Below are 15,114 nucleotides of genomic sequence, written 5' to 3'. Positions count from 1 at the left end.
CCCAAAACTGGGGTGGGGGTGGGAGGGACGGGACAAGACGATGCAATGGAAGAAAACCTCAAAACTACCCTAAGTGATGTCTTCAGAAAGACAGTATTTCCATGAAACAAGAACAGGATGCTACTTTTAAAGAAGTTACAGAACAACTTCTTGAATATTTCAGAGATGGCAGCCAAAATAAACTAAACAAAGACTTGGCAATAAAGGTAAAAAAGTCTCGATGAAGTGGAACTGAGGCAAAAACAAAACAAAAACAAATCATGCTGCCCTAAGAGACAGGCAATTAGAAGAAAACAATTACAGGGGAAGCGGGAGGTCCAAAACCAGTGAAGGGGGGCATCAGGAAGATTATTAACAAACATAAGAAAATGTTTCAGGAATGACGGGGCAAAGCCCCCAGATGGAAAGTGCTCACCAAGCAGCCCACGCAAGGAATTCCACAGAACACAGCAGGCCCCCTGACCTGCGATCTCGGAGCACCAAGGAGAAAGGGAAGATCCTGAAAACTTTGGAGGGCAAGGTGGGGTCATGTCACCAAGGACTGAGTGCACGATGCCACTGAACTTCTCAACAGCCACCATGGAAACTAGCACAGAGAAGGAGCAATTTGGAGGGAGAATTACCTTCAAACTAGACTTATGTACCCAGCCAAACTACTAATACCAACCAAGCAGAATTAATACATTTTCAGAACAGCCAAGTCTTCAACATTTACCTCCTATACAGCCTTGTCAGGAAGATTCTCTGTCAAAACAAGGAAGAAAACCAAGATGTAGAACTGAAGAAACCGAGAATCCAACACAGAAAACAGACACACATAACAACACGGATAAATCTTAAAAATATTGTTCTGTGTAAAAGAAACCAAAAGACACAAAAGAGCACAATGTGATTCCATTTTTAGGAAAAGGTGGAAAGGTAAAATTAATCTGTGGAAACAGAAAGTGGACCAGTGACTGCTTGGGGCCAGGGTGAGGTGGGAATGGAGAAGCAGCAGCAGGGAGCAACTTCCAAGAGGTAAACTTTCGAGGGTGAGGGAAATGTTCTGCGTCTTATTTGTGGTGGTGGTAGTGACGACATGGGTTTTCACATCTATCAGGACTCACTGAGGCCCTGGCAGGGTAGCTCAGTTGGTTAGAGGGTCGTGCCGATACCCTGAGGTTGTAAGGTTCCTTGCCTGGCCAGGGCACATACAGAAAGCAACCAGTGAGTGCATAAACTAAGTGGAACAGCAAGTGGATATCCCCCCCCCTTCCTCTCACTCTCAGAAATGAATAAAAAACATTTTTTAAAAAATTACAAAACCAGAAAAGTCACTAATATTGTACACTTTAATTAAAAGGGTGTACATTTTTTATGTCAATTACTCTCAATAAAATTGATGTTTTTTCAATAAAGCAATAGCTGTGAAGTAGGTCTAACGAGCAACTAATTCAAACTAGAACAAATGGATGGAGCATTTCACAGAAGTCTCCAGAGTAAAATGAAATTGATTACTGCTATGGACTCAATGTGCACCCCCACCCCCACCCCCAGTTCATGTTGGAGCCCTAACCCCCTTATGGCCATATTGGAAAAGCAGCCTTTAAGGAGGTGACTACAGTTAAATGAGGTCGTAAAAGTAGAACCCTGATCAGATAGAACCACTGGTGTCCTTATAGAAAGGGAGGAGACACCAAAGATCCCTCTCTCTGTGCCAAATGAGCTAGCAAGGGGCAGTCTGAAAGCCAGGAAGGGGTCCTCTCCAGAAACCAAAGCCTGATGCAACCTGAATCTTGAATGTTGCAGTCCCCAGAACCATGAGAAAATCAATTCCTGTCATTCAAGCCACCCAATCTACGGGACTGTGCTGTGGCAGCTCTAGCAGACTGAGATGGTAATTCTAGGTATGGAATACAGGTATCCCCCACTTCATTAGGCAAACTTGGGTCCTTGCTAAAAGCAAAATGGCACAACACAAATCTGCTTAAAGCACATTTTTGGAAAGTGGAAGATTCTCCTCACTTTATGCCATTTCGGCTTATGAAAGGTTTCTTCGGAATGCTGTGCAGTTGTTCCTCAGTATCCACAGGCCACTACTTCCAGGATCCCCACAGATATAAAACTCTGTCAATGCTCATGTCCTAGCTATAAAATGACTTAGTATTTGCACATAACCTGTGCGCATCGTCCAGTACACTTTAAATCGTGTCTAGATGATTTGTTTTCTTCCCAGCTTCCCCCACCTCAAGGTGGGGAGGCAGAGTCCAGGGGGAAGGGAGAGAAGGCCAGGCCTGGCCCTCCTGAAGTCCTCAAGGGCAGACAGGCCACCCCCAAAGTGTCTTTAAACCTCTGCCATGGGACCTGCAAGATACCTAGAAAGGGGGGAGAGAGCAAATGGTTGGGTGGAGGGGCACACAACCTACCGCCACCACCCTGCTGTCTGCGCTGCCAGCTCACAATGCCACTCGTGCCTCTGTGGGCAATTCCCCACACCTGCAGGGCCTGGAGGGCGAGGGGCTGCGAGGGTATATGGGGGGGCAGATGAGGAGGCATCAGCGTGGTTGGGGGGGTGAGGGAGGAAACCCAGATGGAGGGGCCTGGCTCTGGGGCCTGGTGGGTGGAGGTTGCCTGGGGCAATGGCAGATGCCAGCCAAAGGTGGCTGGACATTGAACCAGATTTGTCCAGCTCGGGCTGCAGCTGGGCGCACATGCTGGAACTAGTCTGGCCACAGGGAACACCCCACTGCTTCAGCACCAAAGGCCAAGTTCCCCCAGACGTGCCAGCACCAAGAAGGTGGGGGTGTGGTGGTAGGGGTGGTGCACATGGCTGAGAGCTCCCCTTCCTCACAGCTCTCTCCAGACTCTGGCGATAGGAGGCACCTGCGACCAAGAGGCTAGATTTATAATAGACAACATGAGGCAAATGTTATGTAAGTAATTGCTATACTGAAGTCTGTACATGTTCAGCAACCACTGTAGGCCTAACTACATAGTACAAGTCAGCAACAAGGTAGCTCCCCCCAGCCCAATATTTTTGATCTGAGGTTGATTGAATCCATGGGTGCTGAACTTTCTATGGCCTGGAAACCTGTATTCTATTGAGAACACTGGATAATGTGTGAGCAATTGGCATAAGCATATTTTTAAAAAAACTTTTAAAAGGCAGTTATTAACTCTAGAAAAACAAAATTATTCAAGGAAAAAAATGATCAGAGTATACTGACTTAGCAGAGACTAAAAATAGATTACTACATCAGGACAGAGAGGGAAAAGAAATGGGAAGAAAGCTACGTCTTATCCATCACAACAGGAAGGCACCCATGATTAAAATCAAGAAATAAAGAAATAGCAGCATGCAGCTTACGATTTTGAAATGTGCTAAGCAAGTGTATTTTCTAAGACACAGACAAAAGAACTAAAAGCACCTGCCCACCAAATCAATAAGTTTGACTTTGTAAGTAACATGTAGTATTCTGTGATAACCATTTTTACAGGGCTTTCAACAAAGGAGTCCAACAAAGTCAAACACCGTGGAGTAGTGAAAATAAGGACTTTCAATATCCAGATCTATGAAGCAGGAAGTCACTACTGATCTTAAGACATTTTGGTGGGTTGGTAGTAGAAGTCACACTGCACTGGGTTTAAATGGAAGGTATGAATGTTAGTGGAATACTAGTTAAAAAAACAACCCCCCCCTGCACATTGCATTCCTGACCTGCACTTTATCCATCGGCAAGACTTGTTCTCTCCTGCTTACTAAACATACATGAAAGAACAAAATGAGACAGTACAGTACCCCAGTCTGCCCTCCTCCTGTCTCAGGAGATCATGTCATCTCGAGAAACATGACATGCTTCCATCAGCAAGTGAGAGAAAAGGAATGGGTCACTTTCTTTTATTCATTCAACACACACCTACTAAGAGCCTTTTGGGGACCTAATAGGCCAAGCTCTTCTAGATAACAGGGATACAAAAGTGAGGACCACAGGGTCATATCCTCCAGGAGGTCACAGCCTAGTTGAGGGACCCTCACATCAACGCATACATTCTACTATCACATAGTACTTGCTATAAAAGACAATAAATAAAGTACAAGAGAGAAGCAAGAACGGATCACCACAGCCCTAGCAATCCTCAACAGTCAATATCTAATAAATCCCTCATTGCAGGCCAGGAAGCAAAACTTAAGGGCCCTTGAAGCACTCAATAACCTAGTTCCTGGAGATTAAACCAATGTATTCAGTATGTGAATAAACCAAAGTAATTTCTATGTTGCTCAACATCAAAGCAGTTGTGTGCCCAGAGAAATCCAGAAAGGTTCGGTGCTGTGCTTCCGTAACCATTCAGATTCTCATTCACCTTCAGGCTAATTTTCCGTGGACCCTGGGGTGTGTTTAATGATTTAATAGAGGGGAGTGAGCATTGCTCAGAAAAATAAACTGAAAGAACTACTTTGCCCAACTTCAAACCATGAAAATCTCTGCTTGGGTAAATAAGCCTCTGACTAATTGTAATCAAGGACTCCCAAGAGCCCTCTTGGGCCCCACTATTCATACTTACAGTGCCGGTTGGACTCTCAAATATCCCAATCTTGCCAGCCTCCAACACCTGGTAAAGCTCTGCCATGAAGTCTTTCTGGATGGAATAGGGTGTGAAAGGAAAAGGGAAATGGATGCCACCAACCTCCTGGGTTTTATCAGCCATGATCCTAAGAGGAAAAAACAAAAAAACCAAAAAAACAAAACACCTTGTGGTTCTCTGATGAGCCAGAAAAAACTGGTTTAAAAACTAGAACAATTCCTGAGAACAGTCGCAGGACCAGTTATGGAACTTCTCCTTAGGTTGTACATTTTTTTTTGCAAACACACACCATGCTCTCTCCATCATGTGCATGTCCCCATGTAGCCGTATCAAGCCATGGGGAATCTATCTAGTGACATCAAAAGTGGCTCTAGAAGAAGGAAGCCTAGGAAAGCCCCTGTACGGGAACTCCTTGTCATTTCTCCTGGGATGCTTTTGCTGCTAGGATAGCCTTGTAGTGCCCCCTAGGAAAGCCTTGGAGATTTCCTCTGGGATCAGAGGTGTTGCCTATAATCACGTCTTTAGTTTTTCTTCTCTCCGTTGTCCTCAGGGCAGCATTTGCATGTCATATTTATTTGCTTCACTTTATCCTGTTGCAAAGATCTCTAAGTAAAATCATGGCACACTGGCAGAAAATTACAAGTACCTTACAGCTTTTCTTATGTGGTGCAGATTAACATACATATCCCTATTTTACAGATTATCTTCAAATTGCTTGAGTTCACCCTACCCTCCTCCATTTCCAGTACCAACCAGAGCTGCCTCCACAAAATGGTTGAGCCTTAAGAACCACAGCTTTCTGTCTGGCTCCGGACTGGCAGAGCGCTCTTCACAAGGACTGCGCCCAGCTGGAAGAGCTCCACAAAGGGAGACCACGGCATCTCTTTCCCCTGCCAGGCCAAGGTCTAAGGCAAACTCTTCCGCTCCATGTCTATGCCATCTTTTTGTCCTCTCTGAACCTGATTTCTCTGAGATAGCATTTGCATCTAAGGAACTTCCTTCCCTTAGTCACCATTTGGAGGACTGACTCTTCCATCCTGGTCCCACACTCTCTCTATGAAAGTCACTGCTCCAAGCTCTTTAGCAGGCCCATCTTTCACAAGTACAAACATTAATAACCCTAAAACCATTTGCATCTTTGTTACCTAACTAGCCTCAATAAAACCAACAGCAGTGTCTGTTCAACATGAGGTTTTGAAAGGCAGTTACTATAATGTTCTTCCAGTTACAGTTTAAGGGCAGTTCAAATGACTGTAGAGGTGGGAGGATGAACTACAAGAACAGTGACTTTAAAAAACATGGACAATTCAATAACGAGAGGGAGGCATGTAATCAAATAACCATTACCACGTGAAGGGATAGAGAAAGGCGTGTAACAAATTTTGAACACCTGTGTGCTAAGCATGCCACAGGCCCTTTTGCTTCTATTATCTCATTTAATCTGAAAAACACTTAAGGATACAGTTGTTGCATCTGGATACTTACAGAAATGGAATAATTGTTCAAAGTCTCAGCTAGTTAGAGGAAAACCAGGGATCCAAACCGAGGTCCAGAGGATTGTTTTAGTCAAATTTAACAGGCTGCAGGAGATAACCAACAGACATAAAAGGGAGATTTATTGAAAAGATACCTATTGAGAATTGAGACCATCTGGAAAAAACAATGGAAGCTACCACCAGGGTGGGAGTTCTGGCACACTAGAACTACTGACACACTCAAATCTCAAAACAGCTCCCAGAACCTCACCAACCAGTAAATCCATGGATTTTCATTCTCTGGCTCACTCACATGCCAGATGGAGCCACTGACTGACCTCCTCTGCTTACTCACAGCTTCTGCTCATTCAGAACTTCAGCCTGAACATGGTCTGTACCATGTCTGTAGGTTCAGCTGTCTGTACCTTTTAGCTTCAGCTCCCACTACCACAAAATGCTTTTCATGTTTCTCAGTTTTAAACCCCAAGAGAAATATCTGATCAGTACCTCCTGACCTTTTAAGACAGATCCCTGGTCAACCCACACAAGGGTAAAGCACGAGGCGGTCCTGATCCTCCTGGGCCTTGCACTTGCCGCCCTCCCCACTGTCACCCTAGCCCCCCACACCAGGGAAGGATGAGTCCTCAAGAGTTAGGGCCACTCAGCTCTTCAGAGAAGCCTCTCCCTCTGCTTCACCATCCTAGTGGTCAAATACCCTCTCTCCAAATACAGCCATGTGCGCATTCGTGCGTGCATGCATGCGAGCGTGCGCGCGCGCGCGCACACACACACACACACACACACACACACACTGCTCTACTGTAAATCACTCTTATTTCAATACCCTATGTTTAATTTCTTCATAGCTCTTAGCACTAGCAGCTAACTGGGTTGGCCAAAAAGTCCATGTCGTTTTTTTCCTCATAAAATAAAGACACAAATTTCATTTTCACCAATAAATTTATTGATTTGGGTATTTTGAGTATGTTGGCCTGGCTCTCTCCTGCTTGTGTATTGTTGATTGTTCTCAATTAATACCTCGTTTTGATTGCTATCAACTTCGACTGGTCTAACTGATCCTGGAACATTGTCCTGAGAAATCTCCAGCACCAAACTTCACACACCACTTGTGACATATTTGACCAGTCACAGTATCTTTTCCATACACTACGCCAATCTTTGTTGTGCTTCAGTTGTGTTTTTACCTTTCTTGACATAATGAAGCATAATATGCTGAAAATGCTCTTAATATTAAAATGCCAACACAAAAATTCACCAATTTTGATATGCTTTTTTTAAGGCACATCAATGTAAAAGCTGTCACAAAAAAATCTAACAAAGTTGTCTTGAATGTAGTTAAAGACAACTGAGCATGACTAGAGCCATCTTACAGAAAAAAACAAATGAATTTCTTGGCCAGTCCACTATTTTATTTAGTCCTTCCCACTAGAATATATAAGGTCCATCTGGAAAAACTCCACCCACTGTTAACATAATGGGAATTGTTTGCATGAAATTGATGTAACCTGGCAGCGAAGGCAAGTGGACTGGAATGCACATGTGTGAACGATGATTTTACTTTACTAGTCATGGGGTTGGTAGATGCCATTGAGTGACTGTATATTGTGTGGCTGTTGCAAAATGACTGAGCAAGTAGAACAATGAATCTGCATCAAATTCTGTGCTAAGCTTGAACATTCCTCAGCAAAAACTATCCAGATGATTCAGAAGGCCACAGCTATGGCCAACTGGTGATTGGCAGCCTTATCAGGACAACACTCCTTCTGATGAATTGTGTCTTATACAGTTTTTTTTTGGCAACACATCACATCACCCAGCTGATTCAGCCCCCCACAGCCCACATTTGGTGCCCTGCAACTTGTGGCTATTCCCAAAACTAAAATCACCTTGGAAATGGAAGAGGTTTCAGACTGTTGATGAGATACCGAAAAATATGTTAGGGCTGCTGATGGCAACTGGGAGAACTGTGTGAGGTCCCAAGGTGCCTCCTCTGAAGGGGACTGAGGTGCCATTGTCCTATGTACAATGTTCCTTGTATCTTCTTCGATAAGTGCCTCTAGTTTTCATAATACATGGCTTGGTACCTTCTGGACAGACCTTGTAAGCAGCATATAAGAAGGGACCTTGTCTATCTTGTTTTTCCCTACCCTTAGCACTCAGAGACAGGTGCTTTGGCAACTAGAAAACATTCAATAAAAATCTGATGTATAAATAAAAAGCCAGTTTGACATGGGGGCTGTAGGTGGAGGTTTCTGTTCTTCAGAGGTAAGGGTGGAGCTACCCCGTGACTTAAATATCTAGTCCACAGGACAGTTCTTTAAGTTTCCAACTGTCTTCATTTAACCTCACAACAACCCTGTGTGGCCAATATTTTTATTAGCTCCATTTGACAGATGAAGAAACTGACACTCAGAAATGTTAAGTGATTTGCCCTCAGTCAATGAGAAACTGCCTGAATCTGAGCTTTGAACGCACATCTGCCAGACCGTCCCGGCCCTGACTTTGTATCACTTCACTCTCCCTTCTCACCAGGATAGGTAGGGTGAAGAGACTTGGTAGAGTAACAACTTTAGAGTGACAACAGAAAACAATACAGAAAGACAGTTATTATTATTTCATTCACTGTCAGTGGTAATTATGGATCTCATTATTCCAGAAGCAGCAGAAAGCTAAGGGAGAGGTTAAAGAAAAGTTTAGCCCCTGCCAGGTGGCGCAGTTGGTCGGAGCTTTGTCCCCCGCACCAAAAGGTTGAGGTTTGATTCCCGGTCAGGGTACATACCTAGGTTGCAGGATTGATGCCTGGTCTGGTCACCTATGGGAGGCAACCAATCAATGCTTCTCTCTCCCTTCTTCTCTCCCTAAAATCAATAAACATACCCTCGGGCGAGGATTTAAAAATAAGGGTTAAGATAAATCCATGAATAGTGGATACACTAAGTACACCTTTTAAGGTTGATTGGTGTTGCTTTTTCTGACCTCTTTAGGTTGGTTGTAGGGAGCTCAATCGTGACCTCCCACACAAGTTCTTCCTAGAATGCCTCACCAGTGCTAAAGCACATACCAGCACAGAAAACTTTACACTCATTAACTGTGAAAGAACCTCAGGTACATACTGTCCTAAAGTGTTCATGTTCTTCAACCCTCAATTACCATTCCTTATTTACTTAGGTATAAACTATTCTTACAGACTGAACTGCCACAGAGTCATGTGTTAAAGCCTCAACCCCCAACAAGAGACTCCAGACTTTTAGGAGATAATTAACATCAAATGGAAAAGGAAACTGAGATGCATAACAGGCAGGAACAGATCAAAACATGGCTCAAGAACAACTCAGAGCCCCACAGCTGATAAATCTAAGCGAACAAGAAATAGCCAAACTTTCAGATGCACAGTTCAAAACACTGGTGATCAGGATGCTCACAGAACTGGTGGATTTTAGTCACAAATTAGAGGAACATATGAAGGCTAAACTAATTGAAATGAAGGGAAATGCACAGGAAACCAATAGTAATGGAAAGGAAACTGGGACTCAAATCAAAGGAGTGGACCAGAAAGAGGAAAGAAATGACCAAACAGAAAAGAGTGAAGAAACAAGAATTCAAAAAAAAATGAAGAGAGACTTAGGAACCTTCAGGACATCTTTAAATGTTCCAACATCCGAATTATATGGGTACCAGAAGGGGAAGAGGAACAGCCACGAGTGGAAAACTTATTTGAACAAATAATAAAGGAGAACTTCTCCAATTTGGCAAAGAAAATAGACTTCCAGGAAATCCAGGAAGCTCAGAGAGTCCCAAAGAAGTTGGACCCAGGAAGGAACATGCCAAGGCACATCATCATTACATTAGCCAAGATTAAAATGAAGGAGAGAATCCTAGAAGCAGCAAGAGATAAGGGGACAGTCACCTACAAAGGAGTTCCCATCAGATTGTCAGATGATTTCTCAAAAGAGACCTTACAGGCAAGAAGGGGCTGGAAAGAAGTATTCCAAGTCATAAAATCCAAAGACCTACATCCAAGATAGATCTATGCAGCAAAGCTTTCATTTAGAATGGAAGGGCAGATAAAGCACTTCTCAGATAAGGTCAAGTTCAAGGAATTCATCATCACCAAGCCTTTACTATATGAAATGTTAAAGAGACTTATCTAAGAAAAAGAAGATAAAAAATAGAAATAGTGAAAGGACAGCAAACTCACAGTTATTAACAACCACACCTAAAACAAAAGCAAACTAAGAGGACAGCTAGATCAGGAGTGGAAACATAGAAATGAACATCACATGGAGGGTTAGCAACAGGGGAGTGGGAGGAGGGGAAGGGGGGAGAAGGTACAGAGAATAAGTAGCATAGACGGTAGGTAGAAAATAGATAGGGGGAGGGCAAGAATAGTATGGGAAATATAGAATCTAAAGAACTTGAAGCATGTGGTCATAAACTAAAGGGGGGTAACAGTGGGGGAGGGGCTGTGCAGGGTGGAGGGGAATGAAGGGGGAAATAGAACTGTAATGGCATAATTAATAAAATATATTAAAAAATAAAAAATTAAGTCATGAATAGTGAGGTCCTAATCCTTACAGGAGGAAGAGCGAGAGCTCTCTTCACTAGCCCTGTGCAGACGAGAAGGAGTCCTTCTGCGAGAGAGGAAGGGGGTTCTCGCTGCTGACTGCATAGGCTGGGACCTTGGTCTTGGACTTCCCAGCCTCTAAAACTGTAAGAAAAAAATTCTGCGCTTTAAGCTACGCTGCATATGGTGGTGTTATCTTATAGAAATCACAGAAGGCAGAAACAAGTATGTTCCATGCACTACCTGGCTTCTAAGCTCCTAAAACGCTTTAACTTCACACACCTGGGGAGACAACGCCGCCTCAAAACAAAACGTCTCCTACACCTACTGTGAATCCAAAGCCACAGTATGCAGAGCCGCAATACTGCCACAGCTGGGTGCATGGCCCAGCCCCGACAAGCCTGCTCTGTCCACCGCCAGCCCCATCCATCCTCAGAGCTCTCACACTGTGTAGGAAAAACCCGCTACTTTTCACGGCACGTCCTCCAACAATGTGGTCAGTTCCACTCATCCGAATCTTCTCGACTTGGACCTCACTCCACCTTGATTTTCTGAAGGGTAGACACTAGGGAAGAGCCATTAACAGTGTGAGCTCTGGGGTCACACTGCCAAATTTGGGATTCCAGCCGTATTTGTGCCTCAGTTAACACCCCTAACCCTCAGTCTCCTCATGTGTAAAAGAGAGGTCAAAGCGCATACTCACAAGGTTGCAGATACCACTAAACAAGATATTTTATGAAAAGCGCTTACCTCACTTGGATTACTGAACCCCCTGGTGCGCGTTAGCTACTGGGACTCTTAAGCACTGCTCCAGTTCAACTGCAGCTCCCACTCTCAACGCACCTCCCATTCCCCTTCGCATTGGTTTACCGCCTGTCCATCACACCTTAGCCCCGCCCCTAAATATCCGGAAAATTTTTCCCGCTCTGGACTGCCCTCCCCGCCCCCCAATCCCGCCTAGCAGACCTCCGGTTTAGGCTCACCCCGGAGTTTGCCCTTTCTCACTTCGTTTCTCCTCGTCCTAAACTTTGTTACCACACCGCACCCTGCTCACCTTGTTTTCCGGAAGAACGGGTTTACATGAGAGAAGACTGGTGAGGCAGCAGAGCGAACGAAGCTGAATTCAAAATCGCGACTCCCACAGACCACACCAACCCCAATAGGATCCTGCATAGCCGCCACGCCCCCGCGCCACGCGCGTGCTCACACCGGCCTCTGGCGCGTTTTCTCTCTTTGCCTCACTGCGTTTGCGCGGCGGGTTCCGAGCTGGGGTGGTTTTTTTCGAGCGGTGGGATTGCTGGACGCTGAGCGTAACGGACTCTCAGAACCTCTCTTCAGAGCGCAGCCTTTGCTCTGGATGGTGGACCTCCGCTGCGCTCCTGCTCGATGCAGAATGTTTGATCTTCCGCTAATTAGCGCTAGAGGTACCAAGCCCTCTGCAGTTCCTGGACGTGGGCAAAGTGTCGGGTAGTCACTAAACGCCGCAGGGCCTGAGTGCTGTATCCGAAAACTGAGAATCCTGTGTACCGGTCCCCGCCATAGTCGGGCCTTAATATGTACAAACCTGTTATTTTACCTCGCGATTGACGGTACGCACCTCTACTGGGTTGTGCATGGGTTGTACAGGAACTAGGACGTCTTTTTTTTTTTTTTCCAATTACAGTTGACATAAAACATTAGTTTGAGGAGTACGACATACTGATTAGATGTTCATATAACTTTTGAAGTAAGTGATCACCCTGAAAAGTCTCTTACCCACCTGATACCACATGAAGTTATTAAAATACTACTCGCTTTTTTTTGTATACTATTTTTACCCCCTACCCACGTTGTAATTATAACTGGCAATTTCTACTTCTGAGTCTCTACAACCTTTTCACCCATCGCCCAGATCCTCTCCCATCCAGCAACCCTGGCAACCATTAAATTGTTCTCTGCATCTGAGTTTCTCTTTTGTTTGTTTTATTTTGTTTTGTAGATCCCACAGAAGTGAATTCATGGAGTATTTGTCTTTGTCTCATTTCACTGAGAATAATACCCGCTAGGTCCCTCTATATTGTCTCAAGTGGCAAGATTTCATTCCTTTTTGTGACTGAGTAATATCCCATTATACTTGTGCCACACCTCTCCTGTGTCCATTCGTCTATGGATGGACACTTAGGTTGCTTCCATTTCATGGCTACATGAATAATGATGCAATGGGCTGCATATTATCTTTTCAAATTAGTGTGTTGGATACCTTTGGATAAATACCCAGAAGTAGAATTGCTGGGTTGTAAGGTAGTTCTATTTAAAAATTTTTGAGGAACCTCCATACCGTTTTCCACAGTGGCTGCACCAATTTACAATCCCACCAATAGTGCACGAGGATTCTCTTTTCTCCACATCCTCACCAACAATTGTGCATTAACTGATGATGGCCATTCTACAGGTGCGAAGTGATAACTCATGGTTAATTTGCATTTCTCTGATGATTAGTAATGTTGAGCATCTTCTCATGTGTCTACTAGCCATCTGTATGTCTTTGGAGAAATGTATATTCAGGTTCTTTGCCCATTTTTTAATTGTATATTTTTGGCGTTGACTTGTATGGCTTCTTTATAAATTTTGGATATTAACTACTTGTCAGATGTATCATTGGTGAATATGCTCTCTCATTCAGTGGGTTTCTTTTCATTTTGTTGATGGTTTCCTTTGCTGTGAAAACACTTTTTTTCCTAACAACGTTTATTTCTTTAAGTATATATTTTTTAACGTACATTTTAGGGTGGGAAGTCTTTGCTTTTTAGATTTAATTTATTCACTTATTTTTACAGAGAAGGAAAGGGAGGGAGAAATAGAAAGAGAGAAACATCAATGTGTGGTTGCCTCTCACACACCTCGCACTGGGGACCTGGCCTCAGGAAGGTACCCTGAGTGGGAATGAAAATTGTGCCCCTGGCACTCAATACACTGAACCACACCAGCCAGGGCTTAAATTATATTTTCTTGATCATGTTACAACAGTTGCTCGTTTTTTTTCTCTCTTGTATCCCCCTATGCCCAGTATATACATTCCCTCCAGCATTCTACTCCCCCACGTTAGTCATATCCATGGGTCATACATATAAGCACTATGGCTCCTCCACTTCCTATACTATTCTTATACTTCCCCTATTTTGTACCTACCAATTATGCTTCTATTCCCTGTACCTTTCCCCCATTCTCCACGTTCCCAATCTGCCGATAACCCTCCATATGATCTCTATTTCTGTGAACCTGTTCCTGTTTTAGTTTACTTAGTTCATTTTTTTTAGGTTCAGTTGTTGATAGCTGTGAGTTGTTGTCATTTTACTGTTAATAGTTTTTTATCTTCTTTTTCTTAGATAAGTCCCTTTAACATTTCATATGGTAATGGCTTGGTGATGATGAACTCCTTGACATTGACCTTACCTGAGAAGTGCTTTATCTGCCCTTCCATTCTAAATGAACGCTTTGCTGGATAGAGTAATCTTGGTTGTAGGTCTTTGGATTTCATAACTTTGAATACTTCTTCCCAGCCCCTTCTTGCTTGTAAGGTCTCTTTTGAGAAATCTGCTGACAGTCTGATGGGAACTCCTTTGTAGGTGACTGTCTCCTTTTCTCTTGCTGCTTTTAAGATTCTGTCTTTATCTTTAACCTTTGGCATTGTAAATATGATGAGTCTTGGTGTGAACTTTTTTGGGTCCATGTTGTTTGGAACTCTCAGAGCTTCCTAGACTCGTATGTCTATTTCCTTCACTAGATTGTGGAAGTTTTCTTTTACTATTTTTTCCAGTAAATTTTCAATTTCTCTCTCTTCCTCTTCTCCTCCTGGCACTCCTATGATTTGGATGTTGGCACATTTAAAATTGTCTTAGAGGTTCCTAAGTCTCTCCTAATTTTTTTGAATTCTTCTTTCTTCATTTTATTCTGGTTGACTCTATTTCTTCCTTCTGCTCCAAGACATTGATTTCAGTTTTGGCCTCCCTCCCTTCACTGTTGGTTCCCTGTATATTTTTCTTTATTTCACTTTGTATACCCTTCACTTCTTTTATTTTGCAGCAGTACTCCATCATCTCTGAGCGTTTTCATTACCAGTGTTTCAAAGTGGACTGATGCTGCAGGCCGAAGGAAGGCGGCAGCTGCCCACAGTGCTCCCACTCTGTGGCCCCACAATGGATGCAGCTGCAAGCTGTGTCCCTGGAAGGAAAAGCGTGTAGGTGAGTGAAGCACAGGGTCCACAAAGCATGGCCTCCTGTGGTGCCACCTATTCCCTTGGGGAAGGTCAGAGATGGTACAGGGAGGTCTGTGTAGCATAAAAATGAAGGATTGATTTGAGGGAAAATTTGAGGGCAGCATAGCAGGGTTGCATGGTATTGGGGTGCCCATGTGATACCACTGGGATTAGAGACTCAATGGATAAGGCTTGGGTCCAGGCCTGCACCTTGGCCCAGAAGGGAGGGAAGGCCAAGGCCCTCTGGTTCATACAGA

General features: G+C 43.8%; 1 protein-coding gene across 1 annotated transcript in view; it reads right to left on the bottom strand.

Annotated features, from left to right (window-relative positions):
* The window catches only part of DDX11 (DEAD/H-box helicase 11), an 81,280-nt gene extending 69,486 nt beyond the window's left edge, over positions 1-11,794 (bottom strand). Inside the window, exons 1-5 of the mRNA XM_053658796.1 lie at positions 11,678-11,794; positions 10,906-11,188; positions 8,839-8,917; positions 6,049-6,143; positions 4,543-4,690 (exon numbers count right to left, since the gene is read on the bottom strand). Of these exons, the coding sequence (XP_053514771.1) occupies positions 4,543-4,686 (144 nt within the window). The 5' untranslated portion in view covers positions 4,687-4,690; positions 6,049-6,143; positions 8,839-8,917; positions 10,906-11,188; positions 11,678-11,794. The remainder of the gene's footprint in view (positions 1-4,542; positions 4,691-6,048; positions 6,144-8,838; positions 8,918-10,905; positions 11,189-11,677) is intronic.
* Positions 11,795-15,114: the final 3,320 nt, after the last annotated feature.

Source organism: Artibeus jamaicensis, unplaced genomic scaffold (genome assembly GCF_021234435.1).
Source record: "Artibeus jamaicensis isolate MK-2021 breed Jamaican fruit bat unplaced genomic scaffold, CSHL_Jam_final scaffold_584, whole genome shotgun sequence".
NCBI lineage: Eukaryota > Metazoa > Chordata > Mammalia > Chiroptera > Phyllostomidae > Artibeus > Artibeus jamaicensis.
This window is presented reverse-complemented; position numbering and strand designations above follow the sequence as displayed.